The following is a 22,044-nucleotide window of genomic DNA, read 5'->3' on the forward strand; positions in this document are numbered from 1 at the left end:
CACATTGGCTTATTATTTAACACACGCACACACAATGGCACTGGACAACACCGCCTTCTCCTCGTGCCCCGAATCCCTGTCCCTCCCAGTTCCAGAGAAAGGGGAGGAGCCTGTGGAGGAGGCCCCAAAGGATGCTCCGCCCACTGATGTACAGAATTCATCTGAGGAGCTGGGAAATGTGGTAACCACGGAGACGGCCCCTCCCACACAGCCATCATCCAATAACAAAATGACCTTCCAGGCCAAGATGGCTGCAAGGGAGGCGCAGGCCAATCAGCCGCAGAAGAAGGTTCAGGGGTCGGGGCAAGAGTGGAGCAAGTTTGGATGGGGTAAGACTCAATCATTAGATGCTGTAGGATTGCAGTTGGTGGTTGTCAAAGATTTTGTTCTCCATACATGCATGATGAAACAGACAGAGCTACTCTAACACCTCTACAGGAACAGCATGTCAGTGTTCTTCCACTTGTTCATTTAGAAAATTTTTTTTTTTTTCCTTTTTGGATGTGTCACTCAATTTTACATTGGATCTATTTTTAAAAATGGATTGCGGTAAGCTGCTCAGTGACAGTGTTTGATGTTTGCCTACTTTTTTGTGTCCTTTTTTCCTCACTGTCACTTGCTCTAATTTTGCTCTCTCCAGCACGCAACAAGCGTAAGAGGCAGCGCTATGTGGAGAAAAACGGCCGTTGTAATGTGCAGCACGGTAACATGCGCGAGACGTACCGTTACCTGACGGATATCTTCACCACCCTGGTGGATCTGAACTGGCGCTGCTCTCTGTTTGTCTTCGTCATGGCGTATGCAGTGACCTGGCTCTTCTTTGGAGCAATATGGTACCTCATCGCATACTGCAGGTATGAATAACGCACACAAACACACATTTTTATACCTTTTAAACTTTTAAATCCTAAGTGGCCATTCACACAGAACGCGTTTTTTTCCATTCCACTGCGCTTCTTTTCCATTGTTTTTCAATGTAAACACGTGCTAGACGGATGTCTTTAACCGTTGCGCTTGTGTCTTGCATCTCACAAATGACATGGCAGTCTGAAAACACGACGCTCAAGTTAAAAGTTTTAAAAAACACATCTCTACCCTAGTGAAAAATAAATATACCAAAATTTCTTTGAAATACATTTTATTGTAGGTATACTAAAAATATGTTTACATATTTATGTACTTAATCTAAATACCCTGCAATTGTACTTATTGTATACTAAATTGATATACTTAAAGTCAACAGCTAATTTTGTACTTAATCCACTTTAGTTATCCAGAAGTAGTGTTATATATATTTGATTGTGCTAAAGTGGAACTATTGCAAGTATACTTAGATACACTTTAAATATCTTGCATTTAAAGACTGATATTATACAGAGATCATATTATCCTTACTAATAGTGATTTAAAACATATTTATGGCTTAATATTAAGAAATGTGCATTGTGCAATAAGGAAGTACTCCAATTAAAGTTTAATTATAATATTTCTATCAGTAAGTCTCAAGCGATGTCAGTAAAAATGTTAATGGATTTTTAATGTATTTTAAATACATTTGGGTATGGGTTTTTTTTTCTCTAGGGTAGACCTTGCGCTTTTTTTTCTTACCACTGACCTACGTCTCACGTTTTTAACAGCAAAAATACATTCTGTGTTAAACGGCCCTAAGACTCTTTTATATATGCAAAATATGAAGCATTTGTATTTAATATGTGATGCAGAAAATTTTGGTGACAATTAGTATTGGCCAATATTAGTGGTTTTAAAAGAAAAAATATTATCAGCATCTGAAATGGCCGATATTAATAATAATAATAATAATAATAATAATAATAGTACTCATTCAGTATTGTCTTTTTCTTTACCAGGTTCAGAAAATAATAAATAGTTATGAAACTTGTGTACATTATAATATATATAACGTGTACATTATAAGGTTTTGAAGCATGTAAGATTATAGGTTGCAACTTGGTTTGAAAACAACAGACAGATTTATTATACTGGCCATCATATCAGGTCAGCGTTGTTACCGTTAACTAAAAATAAAACTATTAAAAAACATTTTCATAAAAAAAAAAAAAAAATAAGCTGAAAGAAAATTAAATATACAAAATAATAACAAAACCACATAACAAAATGACTAACACTAAAATTTAAATGAAAACCAAATAAATAAATAAAAAAGCGAATTCAAAATATAAACAAATGCTATAATAGTATATAAATAAAATAATCGTTTTTTTGATTTCGGCAAAAATAAATGTATTCTTCCCTTACAAATGCTTCTCAATCAAGTGTTTGTATATCAACATTCAATGTACTGCTCATAGATCCTGTGCATTTGTGTTGTCCACGCACTGTCACGTTCATCCACACTAGATATGAACACAAGTAATGTGTGTGGGTGGACACTAAGCGCTTCTCCTTGTGCTGTAAGATGCAAGAGCTAATTTACTAAAAGAGACTGTGTGATTTAAAAAAAGCCAAGGACAAATTGTCATAAACAAAACATCTCCTTCGCTCGCACTCCCTTCCTCTTTCTTATGGCAGGGGTGATCTGGATCATTTGGAGGATGATGCATGGACTCCATGTGTCAATAATGTTAATGGATTCATCTCTGCGTTCCTTTTCTCCATTGAAACGGAGACGACTATTGGCTACGGATACCGTGTCATCACTGACCAGTGTCCAGTGGGCACCATGTTACTCCTGCTACAGGCCATCCTGGGATCTATGGTCAATGCATTCATGGTAAGAACACAAAACATGTTTTGTGAAATCAATATTTTGTACATTTTTATACAAATTGTAATGCTGATTCAGATTTTTACAAATACATATAAAGATTAGTGTTTTGTTCTTCCCTCATATTTAAAATATAAAATATTTTCCTCATATTTTGATGGTTTAATTGAACATTGAAAACAAATATATGCTAAATATACCCTCCAGAGTATAATATATATACTGTGAGTGTGTATATACTCTTTTTGTAGAAAGTGCAGCATGATTCCCATGCTTGATGTGGTTTGGGAAAGGAGTGTTTTCTCAGCGCACATGGCTTTCGTTTGTTGATCTGAGTTATATCATCCATAACCGAGAGCAAATGAGTCATGCGTTTTGGACGACAGATGTGTGTACCCTATCCCTCTGTTTCTGTGTATGTCTTTTCTCCTTTTCTAATTCTTTCTTCTTTGCCAATTTCAACCCCCTTCTCAACCTCTTTTCTGGCCTAATTTCATGTGTTTTTTTACGGTTGTGATGAGTTCATTTATATCTCTAATGTCCTGGTTTAAATGTTGCCCCCGGGGGCTGTTTCACACACACACACACACACACACACACACACACACACACACACACACACACACACACACACACACACACACACACACACACACACACACACACACACACACACACACGTCTGGTTCACTATCTTTGTGGGGACTCTCCATAGACGTAATGGTTTTTATACCGTACAAACTGTATATTCTGTCCCCTTACACTAACCCTGCCCCTAAACCTACCCATCACAGAAAACATTCTGCATTTTTACTTTCTCAAAACATCTCATCCTGTGTGATTTATAAGCCTTTTGAAAAGTGGGGACCGCTGGCTGGTCCCCACAATGTAGGTGATCTCAGGTTTTACTATTCTTATGGGGACATTTGGTCCCCACAATGTAATATAAACAAGGGCACACACACACACACACACACACACACACACACACCAGACTCTGTCTAAATGCCACGTCCTAGTATCTGCATTTCTAAACTCAGATTAAACCTTTGTTCTCATGTCTCACTTTCTTTTTAATTAGTGGGGTATTTTACGAAGACTAGCATTACTACAACAATTGCTCATATTTGGGATCAGAGATTTGTTCCTTAGCATTGAATTTATGCATATAATTCATCCCCCTCCCTTATAGTGCTACAGATATAAATGATACCTCAAATTGTGGGTGACCAGGTTTTTACTTGCCACATGATAAAATGGCAAAAAACGTTTGACTTCGTCCATTAAGAAACCATCTAGCATAAATCGTAGCAATACCCTAGTAACCACCCACAACATCTTAGCTGTTTGATTTTTTGCATAATAAATATGAACATTATATAGTTGGTTATATATACTCACTCCATTATATTGTTAAAAAAAACATGTTCCTCTTAGCATTGTGGCTGGATTCTTTTGGACAGACTAAAACTAAAACTAAAAAACAACTTAAATGAAAATTAGAAACTTTGCCTTGGCAGTTAACTGAAATATTAAGTTGAATCTGAAGTAGAAAAAAATATAAGTTTTTAGAAAAAAAGCAAAAACGAAATATCAAAAGCACATAACAAAATCACTAAAACTTAAAAAAAAAATTATAATGAAATTATAAAAATTAAAGCTCAATTTAAATATTAATAAATACTATAAGTAAGGCATGATCCACGGTTAGCTGTACATTTAACAATTTTGCACGACGTGGATAACAAAAACGGCCGACGCGACTCGGAGTCCATTCAAATGGTTTAATGCACAGCTAGCCGTGGATTAACCTTCTTATATCATGGTCTTTTGCCAGCATTGACAAGTTAAACCTGTTATTGATGTGTGCTGCACTTAATTTGATTGGAGGGAATAAAACGATGGTTAATTCATCAATTACAGCTCATTAGATCTAGCATTCTGTCTGCTTTAAATCAGACAGAGATAAAGTAGTGCAGCTAGGTTACATGATTGAAGTATAACATTTATTTGAATAAATTAGCATATTAAGAGAGAGATGCGTGTGTGTGTGTATTACCTGCATCTGTGCAGCGTCTCTCTATTAGCAATTAAGCTGTGAGTTAAAATACTTCAAAAACAGCTACGTTACAACCTCCTTGCTGAATAATATAATGTAGCAATTCATTATCAAAGTTAATTTAATAATAAAAGTAGTGGGGCAGTGTTAACAACAAGTTTTTGTGCTCCTGTTTTTGTGTGTCTGTGCAATCTCCGATCTCTGTGTGCAAGTGACACAGGGTGCTCTGATCAGGGAAGCGGGCATTTTAAGGGCTGTCTCAATCGCAAAATCCTTCCGTGTCTCAAGCCTATTAGTGATCCAACGCTGGATACTCCTATAGGTTACGTCCGTGGATCACGGCTGAACGCGTCTTCTCCACGCTCACTTACAAACAAACATTTTTTTTTCGCCTATCGTGCGTCTACTCTACACCCATACCACTAAAAAGACGGATTATATCCAAGAGTTTAGTCATAAATTAGTATTAATACTGATAGCATCACTGGTAGCGTCGTTGCTAACTTACTGTCCATCTGTTAAAATGGTGAATATATCAGATGCAAGTAGTCAACCTTTTGGTGCAGGTGAGGACACATTTGAGCTGCACGCATTGCAGTCCGAGCTGGAAGCTGTTGAGAAACAGATCCATGACCTTTTAGTGAGACAAGCCGAGCTAAGAGACCGGCGGTTAGCTCTTGAAACATCATGCGCCAATGCACACAAATCAGAGATTAACGTTACTAACTCGCTGACTCCGACCTCGTCTACTCCGTGCGTTACTCAGCATCGATCCCGAGCGCCGAGGTCGCGATCAGCCATGGTCTCGTTCACTCCGGCTCCAACACGCCACCACGAAGCCTGGATAGTTCCGCAGCGGAAGATGCGAGTCAGGTCTAGACCAAGACTCTCTCCGACCCTCCCGGTTTTCGAGTTATCCACACAAAACCGCTTCTCCCCTGATGCTATGATCATCAGCGATTCCATCATTCGACACGTACACGCTACGTTAGGTAAAAGTAAGGTGCACAGTCACTGCTTTCCTGGTGCTCGTGTTTCTGAAATCGCCGCTCGCGTTCCCGAGATTCTGAACAGTGACGAGCGCGTCGGAACTGTGGTCCTGCACGCGGGAGTGAACGACATCAGGCTGCGCCAGATGGAGGTTCTGAAGAAAGACTTCAGGAATCTGATCGATACGGTACACAGCACATCGCCCGAAACAATGATTATTGTGTCAGGACCGCTTCCCACGTACCGACTAGGACATGAAAAGTTTAGTAGAGTATTCGCGCTAAATGAATGGTTAATGTCATGGTGCAATGAGCAGAAACTTCTCTTTGTAAATAATTGGAATCTGTTTTGGGAGCGTCCTAGGCTTTTCCGTGCTGATGGCTTACACCCAAACAGATTCGGAGTGGATCTTCTGTCGGATAACATCTCCAAAATGTTAAATACCGTTAGATGACTAGTTACCAAAAGTCCAAATCATAGTCTCTGCTGCACCAATTTAACTGATATAAATACTAGTGTAGAACATTGCATAGAAACTGTGTCTATTCCTCGTTTAGTGAGATCAAATAATAAATCTACTGCAGGATCTAGGAAAAATCTAATTGTTATTAAAACAGAAAATGTTGCTATTAGTAAACAAAAACAATTTCTAAAGCTAGGTCTTCTAAACATTAGATCACTCACACCTAAGGCAGTTATTGTAAATGAAATAGTCACAGATAATAGCTTCGATGTACTTTGCCTGACTGAAACCTGGCTTAAATCAAATGATTATTTCGGTCTAAATGAGTCTACTCCATCTGGATACTCCTATAAGCATGAGCCCCGTCTGATTGGTCGTGGCGGCGGTGTTGCAACAATCTATAGAGATATTCTCAATGTTACTCAGAAAACGGGTTATAAGTTTATTTCGTTTGAAGTACTTGTACTAAATGTTACGCTCTTAGATGTTAGAAAAAAATCCCTATTATCTCTAGCCTTGGCTACCGTATATAGACCGCCTGGGCCTTACGCTGATTTCCTAAAAGAGTTTGCAGATTTTCTCTCAGATCTATTGGTCAATGTCGATAAAGCATTAATTGTTGGAGATTTTAACATACACGCAGATAATCCAAATGATGCGTTAGGGGCTGCGTTTACAGATTTATTAAATTCCTTTGGGGTCAAGCAAAACGTCACCGGACCAACTCATCGTCTTAATCATACACTCGATTTAATTATATCATATGGAACCGATCCAACCGATATAGATATCATTCCACAAAGTGGAAAGTGTCCACAAAGTGTCACTGACCATTATATGGTAACTTGCATATTACGTACTGCTGTAATATGTCATGCGGCGCCGCGTTATCGACCAGGCAGAACAATCCTTCCATCCACCATAGATAATTTCTCAAATTGCTTATCTAATCTGTCTCAGCTGCTGCCTGAACCCAAACAAACAGATGAATTAGAAGAACTGACTAGCACTATGAGCACCATTCTCTCTAGAACACTGGATATTGTTGCACCAATTAGATTAAAAAAGGTCAGAGAGAAAATTAAAGCACCATGGTACAACAATACTACGCGTGTTCTAAAGAGAGAAACCCGTAATTTAGAGCGTAAATGGAAACAAACTAATTTAGAGGTCTTTAGAATCGCGTGGAAAGACAGTATGTCACGTTATAAAAAGGCCCTAAAAGCGCCCAGGGCTGAGCACCTCCGCAAACTAATAGAAAATAACCAAAATAATCCAAGGTTTTTATTTAACACCGTGGCTAGACTAACAAATAAACAGACATCACCCGAACAAAATATCCCGTTACAGTTTAGTAGTAATGATTTCATGAACTTCTTCACTGAGAAAATAGAAAACATCAGAACCACAATTGTAAACGTTCAATCTTCAATCGCGCCTTATTATTCAGCCTCAATTATCACCCCGCAAGAACAATTACAGTGCTTTACAACTATAGAACAAAAAGAGTTAAATAAACGTATCATTTCATCTAAAACAACAACATGTTTATTAGATCCTATACCAACTAAACTATTGAAAGAAGTGTTACCTGTAGTGGAAGAGCCTCTCCTCAATATTATTAACTCGTCTTTATCTTTAGGTTATGTTCCAAGAACATTTAAACTGGCAGTTATAAAACCTCTCATTAAGAAACCACAATTAGATCATAATAATCTAGCAAATTATAGACCCATTTCAAATCTTCCATTTATGTCTAAAATACTAGAAAAAGTTGTGTCCGCTCAACTGGGCTCTTTCTTGCAAGAAAATGACATCTATGAAAAGTTTCAGTCTGGGTTCAGGCCGCACCATAGCACTGAAACTGCGCTCGTTAAAATCACAAATGATTTACTTTTAGCTTCTGACCAAGGCTGTATCTCAATACTAGTTTTACTTGATCTTAGTGCTGCGTTCGATACTATAGATCATACAATACTCTTAGATCGACTACAACATTATACTGGTGTTCAAGGACAAGCATTAAGCTGGTTCAGATCATACTTATCAGACCGCTACCATTTTGTCTATTTGAATGGAGAAAAATCGAAAACGCTAAATTATCCAAATTGACAGAGTGTGTTAAAGATATAAAAGATTGGATGACGCGTAATTTTCTTTTATTAAATCCAGACAAGACAGAGGTAATACTTATCGGTTCAAAAAACAGCCCACAAAACCTCTTACAATACAACTTTAACATCGTAGGATGTCCTGTTACTGTATCCTCTAGTCTACAGTAAAAGACCTGGGTGTTATACTTGACTGTAACCTCCTGTCTTTTGAAAATCATATTTCATATGTTACAAAAACTGCCTTTTTCCACCTTAGAAACATTGCTAAGCTACGTAATATCCTATCAGTTTCTGATGCAAAAAAGCTAGTTCATGCATTCATGACCTCGAGACTAGATTACTGTAATGCTTTATTAGCTGGTTGTCCTGCATCCTCAATAAACAAGCTACAGTTAGTCCAAAATGCAGCCGCTAGAGTTCTTACTAGATCAAGAAAATATGATCATATAACACTGATTTTATCATCACTGCATTGGTTACCTATAAAGTTCCGTATTATTTACAAGGTATTGCTACTGACTTATAAAGCCCTAAACGGCTTAGCTCCAGTCTATTTAACGGATCTTCTATCGCCCTATAATCCATCGCGCTCTTTAAGATCAATAAATTCGAGGCTTTTGGTCATACCTAGGATGTCCAGATCAACCAAAGGAGGGAGAGCATTTTCACATTTAGCTCCAAAACTCTGGAATAGCCTTCCTGATACTGTTCGTTGCTCAGACTCGCTCTCCCAGTTTAAAACTAGATTAAAGACGCATCTTTTCGGCCAGGCATTCATATAATATTTTTAATCTTACAGTTCAAACTACAATCCGGCCTCTAGTTCATAAACGCCAGAGGAGAACTGGCCCCCGACTGAGCCTGGGTTCTCCCAAGTTTTTTTTTTCTCCATTAGGTCACCTGATGGAGTTTTAGGACACCATTAGGTCACTTGATGGAGTTTTTCGGTTCCTTGCCACTGTTGCCTTTGGCTTGCTCAGTTGGGGATATTTTGGGGATATTTAATTTTATTTTATCAATCAATAAATTCCACTAGAAACAAACCTTGTTGTATTATTTTAATTTAATACTGTGAAGCTGCTTTGATACAATCTGTATTGTGAAAAGCGCTATACAAATATACTTGACTTTACTTGACTTGACTATGTTCCCTAAATGGAAGTTCTTAAGTGTGAAACTTAAATCATGTGAGCCAACTCACTACACATAATGACACGCAATAGATGTTTCTTAAATACACACCGTTATTTAAACATACATCACTAGACAGGTAATGAACATAATCTAGCTAACATTTATAATTTATTTACTGCTGAAATGTTGCACGTGTGTGTAACAAGCAAAGTATGTCTCATAATGTACTTTAAATAACATTAAAATATAATGTCAGCTCTGCTGTTGTTCATAAATACCAGTAGTGATGATGTACACTGAGGACGTTGTCATGTCACCGGAAATAATGTCATCAGTGTCCCAATGTTTAGTGAGCCGGTGCCCTGTCCCTGTACTGTCCTTACCAGTGCCCGAATTCGTGAACACGATGTACTGATTCACAGCCTAGGGAGCTGATTGAGATGCACCCATAATGTGTGTGTGCTTCAATGAAAGCAGCGCATTAATATAGATCGCACGCCTTATTGCACACCTTCCAGCCAATTAGAATAGAGTATTCAGACAGACCATGGTATAATAGTCTATAAATTACTCTGAGAATAACACTGAGCACCGTTTACATTTTCTAAAATGTAAAAACCACATCGTTTTCTTCCCTTTTCTCGCTCTCTCACTAGGTTGGTTGTATGTTTGTGAAGATCTCCCAGCCGAATAAGCGTGCCGAGACATTGGTGTTCTCTCGTAATGCTGTCATCTCACTGCGGGATGACAAGCTCTGTTTGATGTTCCGCGTCGGGGACTTGAGATCCTCCCACATTGTGGGCGCTAACATGAGAGCTAAACTTATCAAATCCAAACAGACACAAGAGGGTAAGATAGCATTCAACACCCTCATCTGCGCCCTCACATAGACCTAGTTAGTGATGAAGTGGCGCCACCTGGTGGTGATATTGTACAATGAGTGTATTATGATTTTAACTGGTTACTTCTCTTTCTCTCTTTAGGTGAGTTCATTCCACTGGATCAGACGGATATCAGTGTGGGTTTTGAGACGGGAGACGATCGTCTCTTCCTGGTGTCTCCACTGGTGATCTCTCACGAGATCGATGTTCGCTCTCCTTTCTGGGACATGTCACATGCTCAGCTGGAGAAAGAGGACTTTGAGGTTGTTGTCATCTTGGAGGGGATGGTGGAAGCTACAGGTGCATACACACTAAATATATCATGTAAAATGAGTTGTGTTGATTTGTGTTTAGTAATCGATGGATATATTCTGATCTACAGGTATGACCTGTCAGGCACGGAGCTCCTACTTGGCTGAAGAGCTCTTATGGGGTCACAGGTTTAGTCCCATGATGACGCTAGCCGAGGGATTCTTCGACGTGGATTATGGGGCCTTTCACCACACGTTTGAGGTATGTGGCGTACAATGGGAATTTCTGATTGGTTAATTGCAGTTCTGTGGTCAAATATTTGTATATACTCTTTTAAAAATAAAGCTTCATTATTGGCATCTATCTGTGGTTCCACGAAGAACCTTTACCATCCATGGAACCTTTTTGATTCACAAAAGGGTCTTTATTCATAGATGCCACCTACGTCACTACAAATAGAACGCCGCCATATTTGCGACCGACTCGCCCGGTATGGCCGCCCAAACTGCCCATTTGAATGAGAGAGAGAGACAGAGATACCTGGAGAAAATTTCTATTTTAGGCTCCGATCCTTATTTTTTACCCCCAGTTTTCTTTAGTCCATTATTATCTGCCCCAGGCTTGCCCCAATTGGCCTTTCATGATATAGAAATACTTAAGTCATAGAGCTTCATGGCGCGCGTTCATGAGAGTCGAGGCGATGTCATGAATGAATCTATGAATCTGCAGCTGTTCGGCTGGCATGAATGAATCTATCTAATCCGTCCATCAGCACAGCCAGAGACATCAGCCGAATATCATAAAAGACTGCCATATCTGTCCGAAAGAACAGATGTTCAATTACAGAGAGAAATGCACACAAATATCAAAATGAAAGAATCTTTCGAGTCGAATCTTTTTGAATGATTTGGCTGCGATTAAAAGCTATCAAGAGGTAAGCTCAGTGATTATAATATAACGACTTAAATTGCAGTTTGTTCGTCACATAAAGCTATCATATGAATAAATAACGATATAAATATAACGGACGAGTCGTATTAGATCACTTTTATGATACTTTTGTGATGTTTTTTTTTTTTTTTGTCTTTTATTATTATTATTTTTTGCGTGACAGCCCCCAGTAGGCTAATGTTACTCATTCACTTCCATTACATCGACAAGAAGAGTCTCCATTAGGCTACATATTAAAAATTTTCCCTTTGTCTTCCACGGAAAGTAAACTTAAGGATTTGCACATGAAGGTGAGTAAATGACGGCAGAATTATCATTTTTGGAAGAACTAGTCCTTTAATATGCATTTCAAGGCTGAGATTATGCATCGTCTGCAGAGCTAACGTTAACGTTACTTACACAAAATAACATATAAAGCGCATGTGACGAAGACAATATCTTTATGAACTTCAGAAAAATATTTATTAGATTTAGGTAGGTATTAACTAACAGACAGACAGACAGACAGACAGTTATTTTCAAAACAACCCCAAATCCTAACTTACCATGATAAAGTGCATTTAAACAGATCCAACAATAAAATGAAGACAAAACATTATCTGTCGATATCTGTCTATAATGTTGGCCACTGAGAGTATAGGATGGAAATATAATTAACCACAAACCAACATGAGACTTCAAGTCTTTTAAATAAATTATTCTCTCTTCTCTCTTCTTTTGGTATAGAATAAAATACCAGTTCAGGGTTCCTCTTTCGGCTGTTGTTGCAGCCAACTGCACTACATATTGCATTACTGAGACCACCGTGATCGCAAAGATGGCGGCACAAAGCTACAGTGACGTCATGTGAATCGAATGAATAGTGGAAAAGGTTCTTTAGTTCAGACTACGTTGAACTAAGTTGCTACTTACAGACTGCAGACAAACCAGTGGCCCAAACCGGATTTTTTTCTTTTTTCTCATGCTACTCAGATCTGCTTTTTTCATAACATTGTGAACAGCACAAACCACATGGAATCAGATCTTTGCAATTCTGACTGTCCTAAATTAGATACAGGATGTTTTGCAATGCGACCTCAGTACGAACAGTAATATCACAATTCATGGCATGCAACTTTTACATCATTTTAGTCTAGATCAACGTTCGTCACAGTTCTGCACTGATGGGAGTCACTCCAAAGATTTTAAAACCAGCAGTTCTTTGGTCACTCTGTGAATATGGAAGGATGGTGTTGAAGCTTGTCAGTGAGGCATAATGAGCTGTTATACTCAAGTATTACAGTGACAGTTCTATACAAGCAAATCTTTAGGAAAAACTGTACGAGAAAAACTTTTTTTGCAGTGATTTGCTTCATTCTTAGGCTAACTCAAATCGGTATTTCATTTGCATTAATTTATTCAATTGTATTTATTCATAAAAAGACTATCACCATATGTAGGTCTCATTTTGCACAATCTCTCATACCTAAATCCCTTACAAAGTTTCCAACTTATGTCTATGGGCTCTATAATAATCATCTTTCTGTGCAAGGCTGACCTGCACTTTATTATAGAGCAGAATCAGAGATTTCTAAATACAATTCTGAGTGAAAACTGCTTTAGGTGTTGCTGTAGTTCTGGATGAGTCATGAATGTACATCACTGGGTAAAAAAACGAACTACTTACGCAATCACATTCTTATTTTCTGTCCTTCAGCCAAACAGCACTTTTGTATAAATGCTACAAAAAGTATAAAAATAATAATAATAATAATAATAATCTGATAATTAATTGATATTTATATTTTGAAATGTTTTTAGATATTTAGTTAATATTTAATTGTATTTAATTAATATTTATATTTAGATCATTTATGTGGAAAAAAAATGTGTTTTTGTAAAATACTTAATTAGGGCTGCACAATATATAGAAATTATCGATATGCATATCGCAACGGCTTGCAATAACTGGGGTCATGAATAAAATACAAAGAGAAAATCACTCACTGCTCTTGGCTGAATAACTTTTGTAGCTTTAATAAGAATCAGTATAAATATTTAATTCATACAATCAAAACTAAGCAGTGTTTATTTTTACATTTGATTATTCAGTTTCTGTTGTTAAATAATCCTAATGTAGGATAACCTGAAACCCTGAACCCCGTGGTTTACACTGATGTTAAAATAACACTTCTTATGCTACAGTAAAACACTGATGTTCACTGTCAGAAGTTGTAGGGATGTTTTCTTGTCACAAAAAGAATGTGAAACACGTATGTAGGTTATATCATTTTAAATATATTTTAAAGATAATTTAAGTTTATTTAACATACTTTAAGCATTATCGTATCGCATATCGAATATCGCATTATTTAATGAGTTATCCCATATGGCATTTTTCTTCAATATCATGCAGCCCTAATTAAAATGTAAAATGTTTGCAAACAGAGAGATACAATCAAATTTATTAGGATTTATCTGTTTTAGCTGTCGTTCACAGGATGAGGATCTTGATAAATGACCTTGTTCCTCTAGTATTAACGGTGCTCTAAGCGATGTCACACGTTTTTTAGGCCAAAACATTTTTTGTCACATACAGCAAACATCTCCTCACTATCCGCTAGCTGCTTGTCCCCTGAACACACTGTAAAAAAATGCGGTCTCTGTAGACACCTCAGGCTCCACAAATGGCAAGAAAAACAAACTGGGCTCACCCGCACCACGAAACATAACAAACTGTTCCAGCCAATAACCAGCAAGAAGGATTTGGGGTGGGGTTTAGGGAGTTAGTGCGCGGATGAGGAGGAGGGAAGGTCTAGCTAGCCTCCGTTTTGTTTGACAATACTTTAGACGTCATCAAGAAGTGACGTCACCCAACATCACTTAGAGCACCTTTAAGTATACTAAAGCCGGGTGCACACTGTATGATTTATAATAGTCCTTTATGATTGTTGCTTGTCAGACTGTACGAACATGATCATCGCTGTAAGCCGTGTCACACTGTAGGATCTCAGTTGTCATTAATGTCAGACTGTATGACAGTCAAGACACGTTAAAAACAGAGACTCGTCCAGAGTTTCACATTATCAATCCGTGACACGTTCAGTGATGTGAGCTGCATTTACATGCGGGATAGAAATATTGGCTATCAAACATAAACAATCTCTAGCATTACTTTTGATCTTGGCTTCTGTTGAAAAGAAAACTGTAAAAAAAACGAAGACGGTGTGTGTGGAGCAAGTGGTGGTTTGTTGTTGTCTCACTAATTGCATCATCAGGTTCTGCACTCCTATTGGTTTTTGATTTGACTGTTGTCGTAGGCGAAGTCACACTACAGGACTGTGCCTCAAATCTTCTGACACTGCCAGAATTTCGTCAGAGGTAAAATTTGATAGCAACGGTAATTAATCGGCTGTCGGCGAACATGTCAAGCTAACAAACAAAGACTTCAGTTTTTGGCCTTGGATCTGAGAAATATTTTAGGATTCACAAAATTTGGCCAAAATCGCAGAGTGTGAACCCAGCTTCACTAAAGTTGTTTGTATTCATTGTCTTTCAAAGGTGGACACGCCCTCCTGTTCGGCGAGAGAGCTGGCATTGGCTGCCGCCCGTTTGGATGCTCATCTCTATTGGTCGATCTCCAGTCGGCTTGACGAAGAGAAATGGGAGGATCCTAATGTGACTGAACCGACGGGGAAGTCCACGGATTCAGAATCTATCAGGGAGGGAGACAGGCCAACATTTACTGTTGGCGGAGTTACACACACCCAGGACCAATCCGTTGTAGGGGAGCAGAACGGCAGTGTCGCCACTGACCAATCAGAGTCTGAGGCTTAAAAGGATGCAAGAATGTGAAAGGTACGGAAAATGTTTCGAAGAAGTCCACAGTTTGTGTAAATTTAACTTTAGACTGGATTGTTCGGCGATCCAAGCCTTCTACTTCGAGTTAAATTTTGAAATGTATAGTCGCTAATGCCTAGCATAGAATACTTTCCCCAAGGGGGAAATCCTAGCATCTCCTTGCTGTGTTTGCAGTCAGATTTAATCTTACCTTCTGATGTTTTACGACAACACTGCCTTTGAATTCACACCGTAGCTCTGTTTCCAACTCTAGTGAGCTGCCTCACTGTCTCCTGTCTATATAGGCAGCTAACGTTACTTTCTAAGGCAGCATCCAAACTGAAGCATGCAGTGTTGTCATAAAATGTGGCCAAAACAAGGCATCCTTATTGATGTCTTGGTAGGCAACTCACTAGGTTTTGGAACTGGGCTAACATGTCTGATTTGTATTAGTATCAATCATTTAACGGTCTTAAACATTTCCACTGCTTTTCTTTCATAAATGTTCAGGCAGTGCGGTTCTGAAGTACGAACCGCTACTATTTTTAAAACCATCATTTAGAGCAAGTCTGTGCAAGTTGTTTACAGTCACGTTGGTTAGATTCACATGTACCTGAAAAAGAAGTGAACATGTTACTATGGAGACAAAAGTCTGCATTCCAATTTGCAACATCACAGCAGAGTTTAGCATTAGCTTTTTTAAGAGTCAGCCGGTGGTAAATTTAGCACACTCTCATGACTGCCAACCAGAGTTTAGCCATTCGGTTTTTACCCATGTTTCATGCGAGTGGATCTAGACGGCTCTTGGATCATTTAATCTAGATAAATAGATTAAATGGAGATATTGGATGCTATTAGGCCACTGCATCATTTCAACATCCTAATTAAATCGATGTAGAAAGTAGCATCATCCTGTGATTGATCAGCTGTTGCCACCAAATGTGACTGAATACAAATGCATTGCTGTTCTTTGTATTTGTTATTTATTCTATTCAAACGTGTCCATAGCAACAAATAACTCTTTGCTCAGTTACTGCAGCAGTTGAGAAGAGTGAGAGAAAGTGAGAATTTTTAAAGTGGGCATTAAATGGAAGAAATTAGTTAGTGAATATTTCACACATCAACAGGCCATTTTAACATGTTAACTATATTAGATATAATGCAACGAGGGACGTCTTCAATCAGCTGGTTCAAATGTCTTCTCATGCTGGTTTAGACTTGTTTATAGGTGGTCTTTTTGGTGAAGCTGGTTGACCAAGGAAGTCTTGCTGGTTAAGCTAGTCAAAAGTTAAGATATTTGAATTAGCAATTCTCCACATTTTCCATATGCATATTAAGGGTTAGTTCACCCTAAAATTAAAATTAAGTCATAATTTACACACTCTGGAGTTGTTCTAATGCTGTATGTATCTTTATTTTATGGACCACAAATTTTTTTTTCCTGCTTGTGTTAATCCATATAATGGCAGACCAGCATCAAGCTTTTTAAAAAAGTATGACAGTATGATCCAAGTGTTCTGGGGGTTTACGACAGGGTTTGGTGAAAAACAAACCGAAATTTTAACTATTATTTAATGAAATTCTTGACCTTAGCCTTTGGTCTTATTTTCTCACATTTTGAGACTGTATTAGCGCTGCAGTTCACTCCGTCTCGCCCAGAAAAAGCACACAAGTTGTAAGAAATTAAGATAATAAAAAAAAGCTTGATGCTATTAGTTGCTATTATATGAACGAACACGATCAGGACATTTTTTTTTTATTCTCCTTTTGTGGTTGCATAAAATAAAGAAGGGCATACAGCATTAGAACAACACCAGGGTGAGTAAATCATGACTTGATTTTCATTTTAGAATGAATTATCCAAATAAAGGTTCCAAAAAGTTTTTTTCTCTCTGCAGAGACGCCATAGAAAAAACATTTTTGGTTACCCAAAAAGTGATCAGTTGACATAAATAAGGAAACCCGTTAAATAAACTTAATGTGTAATTGAAAAAAAAAAAAAAAATAGGTTATGTGGAATTGTCAAGTTAAAGGTATAGTGGAGGATCTTTCTGAATTTTAGATAAGACCCGCCCTCTCCACTTTTTGAAAAGTTTGATTGATTCACCAGAATGATTGACAATTAGCAGGACCAATGGTATAGGTGATCCACCCGGAAGTAAAAAATCCTCCGCTATACCTTTAACTTAATTTTATCAAGTACGCAAGTTTATTTACTTAATCATTTTAAAGCAACGGGTTTCCTCACTTTTCTTAAGTGTCTTAAGTCTTCAAATGATCACTACCTTTCAGTGAACACTTATTAAAATAACCATTTTTTTCTTAATGTGAAGAACATTTTATAATCTAAAGAACCATTTTCCAGTATAAAGAACCTTTTGTGCTATTAAAAAGGTTCCATGGATGTTAAAGGTTCTTCGTGAAACCATCAATGCAAATAAAGAACCTTTATTTTTACGAGTATACAACAAATCAGTACAATCAAAATGTACATAACAAAGAAAAGAAAAAAGAAAGAGTACCTCTTTCTGTTATCCTTAAGGAATAGAATAGAAATGAATAGAAATAATTATAATAATATAATGAAACAGAAACATCTGCAAATAAACAGGGTTTTTTTTACGTTCACAGAAACTTTTATCTCAGTAGTTGTATTGGCCATTTTTAAAGGTTTAAAAAGAAATAGATTTTAAAATATAGTTTTAAAATGAGTTTTACGTCACAGGCTGCTGTTTAAATTTTTTCCTGATGGTCTCTTTAATACCAAAAAGAGTTTTTAATTCATAAAAATTATGACATGTTTTCATTTAGACACTATGATTAAGTATTTCTAGTTCTCTTAGTTTCCTCTGGGACAATCGTGTTTAATGCTTTGGGTTTGGAACTTATCCCCAACCTGACTTTAAATATTAATCATCATATGTTGAAGAAATCATGTTTCATGTTCTATTTACATACACAGACACTAATTACGCTGACCCCCCCACCCCACAAATTGGCATGTGATGTAGAGCGCACTGTCATGAGCAATGCACTGATGTGTGTTTATGTAGCGTAATGTGTGTGTGGTGTATGTTGACATAGAACAGTCAGGCTGGACCTTTATATGACATACTGTATTATTAATGAAAGCTTTCAATGCATCATTATAAAGACTTCCATTTTAATATACTCCATTCAGAAGGTAAAATGTTCAGAAGTATTTGAATGAATTGAAGGTTGACTCAGTAATATTTTTGTCCTGGTTCTGTTGTTGTTGCAACTCATGTAGATACAGAAGTTCTCAGTTCTTAATGCCAGTGTAGAAACGTTTGCCGTCATCTATGACTAAATTATTCTGAATGTGCACACTACTGTTCAAACGTTTGGGGATCTTTTCATGTTTGAGAAAAAAAGTCTCTTCTGCTCACCATTTATTTGGTCAAAAATACAGTAAAAACAGTAATGTTGTGAAATATTTTTACAGTTTAAAATAGCTGTTTTCTATTTGAATATAGTTTAAAATGTAATTTATTCCTGTGATTCAAAGCTGAATTTTCAGCATCATTACTCCAGTCTTCAGTGTCACATGATCCTTCAGAAATCATCCTAATATGCTGATTTGCTGCTCAAGAAACATTTGTGATTATTTTCAATGTTGAAAACAGTTGTGCTGCTTAATATTTTTGTGTAAATCGTGATACATTTTTTGATGAATAGAAAGTTCAAAAGTACATCATTTATTTGAAAGATTTTTTTTGTAACAATGTAAAAGTCTTTACTGTAGTTTTTGGTCAATTAATGTGTGATTGGTGAATAAAAGTATAATAATTTATTTAAAAGCAAAAATCTTACTGACCTCAAACGTATCTCAAAACAGAGATAAAGTGAGTAGCGTTCAGCTGTGATCATTGTTTTACAGTTTACATTTTTTTTTAGTGAGGGAAAATTACTGAGTGCACCTTTAAATTTGAGTTCGAAACATTGAGATCATGAATATTAAAGAGATAGTTCACCTAAAAGTAGATATTTTCGAAGAATGTCAGCCAGTTGACGGTAGCCATTGACTTCCATAATATGTTTTGTTTTTTTCATACTATGGAAGTCAATGGGGTCCAGCAACTGTTTGATTACCCATATTCTTCAAAACATCTTCTTTTGTGTTCTGCAGAAGACAACTTGAGGGTGAATAAATGATGACAGAAAAGGGTGAACTATCCCTTTAAGTCACTGAGAGAAACTGTTTTTCCCCGAGGTGTTCTAGTAGCCTATGTGCTTTCCTTTATGTGATTTGTAGCTCACTTGAATGTCTTTAGCACATACGATAAGCACAGACACTGCTCTCATGCAGGTTTTCTCCTCTTGCTTTTCTGCTGTTTTTTTTTAAATGTATGTTTTTAAGCTTTACTATACGGCATAATAAACCTATATTCAACCTAATGTCTGGTGATTCTGGACATGATTGTGTACAGTTTTGTTTCTTTTTTAAAGACTAAGGTGAAGTGTGTAATTTTGGCGCCACTAGTGGCACCAAACGGAATTGCGAGACAGAATTGCTGATTGTCCCACCCCAAACTCACTTATACTGATTATATTCTATATAAACTGTTGAGCTAATGAGATAGATTTCTGCATGTTTTGGTATTGTAAAAGTGATTAATTAATAATAATCAAACTGTTCAGTTCTAATTGTGGATAATTGAATTTATATATTCACCATCACTTCCTGTGTGGGAATCACGGGTAGCTACTTCACATGCACCAATGTGTCCACTTCATAACCCAGTGGGATTATGGGTAAATGTTAAGGTATTGACTGTTCTCTAACCTTCTGACTCTTTCGTCCTCTGCCATCTCCCTTTGTGTTTTGCTGATTTTCTCAGTGTTTCACCATATCTGTTTCCTTTCCCTGTATTTATATCGCATTGATCGTTTAAAAATAGAAGTTTGCACTGTTCCTTTAAGATGCAAGGTTATTGAACGAAGTCTCCATGAGCACGTGTGTGTAGGGTAGGCTATATGACCAGCTCTGCAGTTTAGTTGCCTTGCAAGGCCTGGAAGTGCCACTAGAGGGCAGTGATTCGAGTGAGGCTGAGTGCACAGATTCATCATTTCACTATTCTACATAGTAACAGACCTACAGATCTGTATTAAGCCCCAAAGCTCAGTAGGGTTGTCTTTGAAAGGCTTATAACCAGGCCCACACAGAATCTGCACCCGCAGCACTCCGCAGAAAGCTCAGCACAACCCAAACGCCCATCGTTTACAAAGTTATACACAATCCTTGACCCTTGCGTGCTCGTTTATGAAATATTTTGGGTGATTTTATTGTGCTTTCAGCTATCAGTAAGAATGTATGTATCCTTGTAAAATGTTTAAATGACAGATTTACTACAAGATACAACAGAGAGTGCTTTATTTTTCCATTACATTCCCCTTGCTCTCTTTCTTTTCCGTCTAATACGCCCCTCCTTGCCTTTCCTCTTCATTATAATACTGACATAGTTTTTCATACATGAGCCTTTCAGAAACCCTACAGAGGCCTCGTGCAACACACTCTTGTTGTCTATTTATATTGTTTGTGTAAACTGAGTTCATTCTGACAACAAACTACAATCATGTATAAAAAAAAATAATTGCATAATGCAAATTATGGTAGCAATTTATTTTACAGTCCTGTTCCCCATGTACATACTACTTATTATAATAACTGGGTAATGAACCTTGCCCTTAACCCATGTAGTTATACCTTATATTGCCCAGAAGCCTACTTTCTTAGGTAAGTGCACTGTAAGTGCATGTACTGTAAAATAAAGTGCAACCTAAATTATTATTGTATAACTTTTTTAAGTACACTTTAAGTATGCACAATATTTGATTAAGTTGATTTGCTGTTTTCATGACACCACCTCTCATATAGGGCATGCTGGGAGGTTTGCATGTGAACAACATCCAGGCTCTCTCTCTCTCCCTTCACCTCTAGCATCTCTACGGCGTGTCATTGTGGATCGCACTCACACCGTGCTGATCTGATCAAGAGCACCGGGAATTCTGGGTCAGTGTTCCATGGTGATGAGGTGTGTGTGTGAGAGTGTGTGTTTGTGAGGGTGGGCTGGTCCCTGAGAGAATGTGCACAGTGTAAAATGCACGAGAGAGACGACGCTCAGATCAAAAAGCACAGAACTTTGGACCTTTTTCTCTGTCCGTCCATGTGGAATATTATATAATCTCATCTGCTTTCTGAGAGCAAGTCATTTACATGCATGCAAAGATGGTCATTTAGACTTAATGCACAATTTTGTCTTTCTTGAATGCACTTTAAGTTGTTTTCGACAATAGCATCTGCCAAATGCATAAATGTGAATGCGAATAATTGTAAATAAAGAAATATTTCCTGTCTTCAGTTTGACGATTTACTTCTTTGGAGCTAATTAAAGTTCTTGGCAATACATTACAGCTTCTTCAGATCTGTGTATTAGCGTTCTTTAGAGCATCACACACAGAGGTTCTTAATTTGCACAAGCACACACACACCACAAACTTGTTTTTCTATCTTTACGTAGACTTTCTAGATGTAATCATTTTTATATTGTACAAACTGTATATTCTATCTCCCTACACTAACCCTACCCCTAAAAATACCCATAAAAGAAAAC

The 22,044-nt window shown here is 37.3% G+C and overlaps 1 protein-coding gene across 2 annotated transcripts; it reads left to right on the plus strand.

The window, feature by feature from the left end:
- Positions 1-34: 34 nt before the first annotated feature.
- On the plus strand, positions 35-21,787 carry kcnj9 (potassium inwardly rectifying channel subfamily J member 9; the record flags this gene model as incomplete). 2 transcript variants are annotated; one of them, XM_081373342.1, is made up of 8 exons in its annotated part: positions 35-329; positions 641-854; positions 2,551-2,752; positions 10,163-10,355; positions 10,490-10,687; positions 10,770-10,900; positions 15,131-15,427; positions 21,309-21,787. In XM_081373342.1, the coding sequence occupies 7 exons, from the start codon at positions 35-37 to the stop codon at positions 15,404-15,406; spliced, it is 1,509 nt and encodes a 502-aa protein (XP_081229468.1). In that variant the 3' UTR covers positions 15,407-15,427; positions 21,309-21,787. The 2 variants fall into 2 exon arrangements, with proteins under 2 accessions (XP_081229468.1, XP_081229467.1); XM_081373341.1 differs by lacking the exon at positions 21,309-21,787 and having other exon boundaries at positions 15,131-17,518.
- Between the last annotated feature and the right edge of the window lie 257 nt (positions 21,788-22,044).

The sequence above is a fragment of the Scardinius erythrophthalmus genome, assembly GCF_964197995.2.
Source record: "Scardinius erythrophthalmus genome assembly, chromosome: 9".
NCBI lineage: Eukaryota > Metazoa > Chordata > Actinopteri > Cypriniformes > Leuciscidae > Scardinius > Scardinius erythrophthalmus.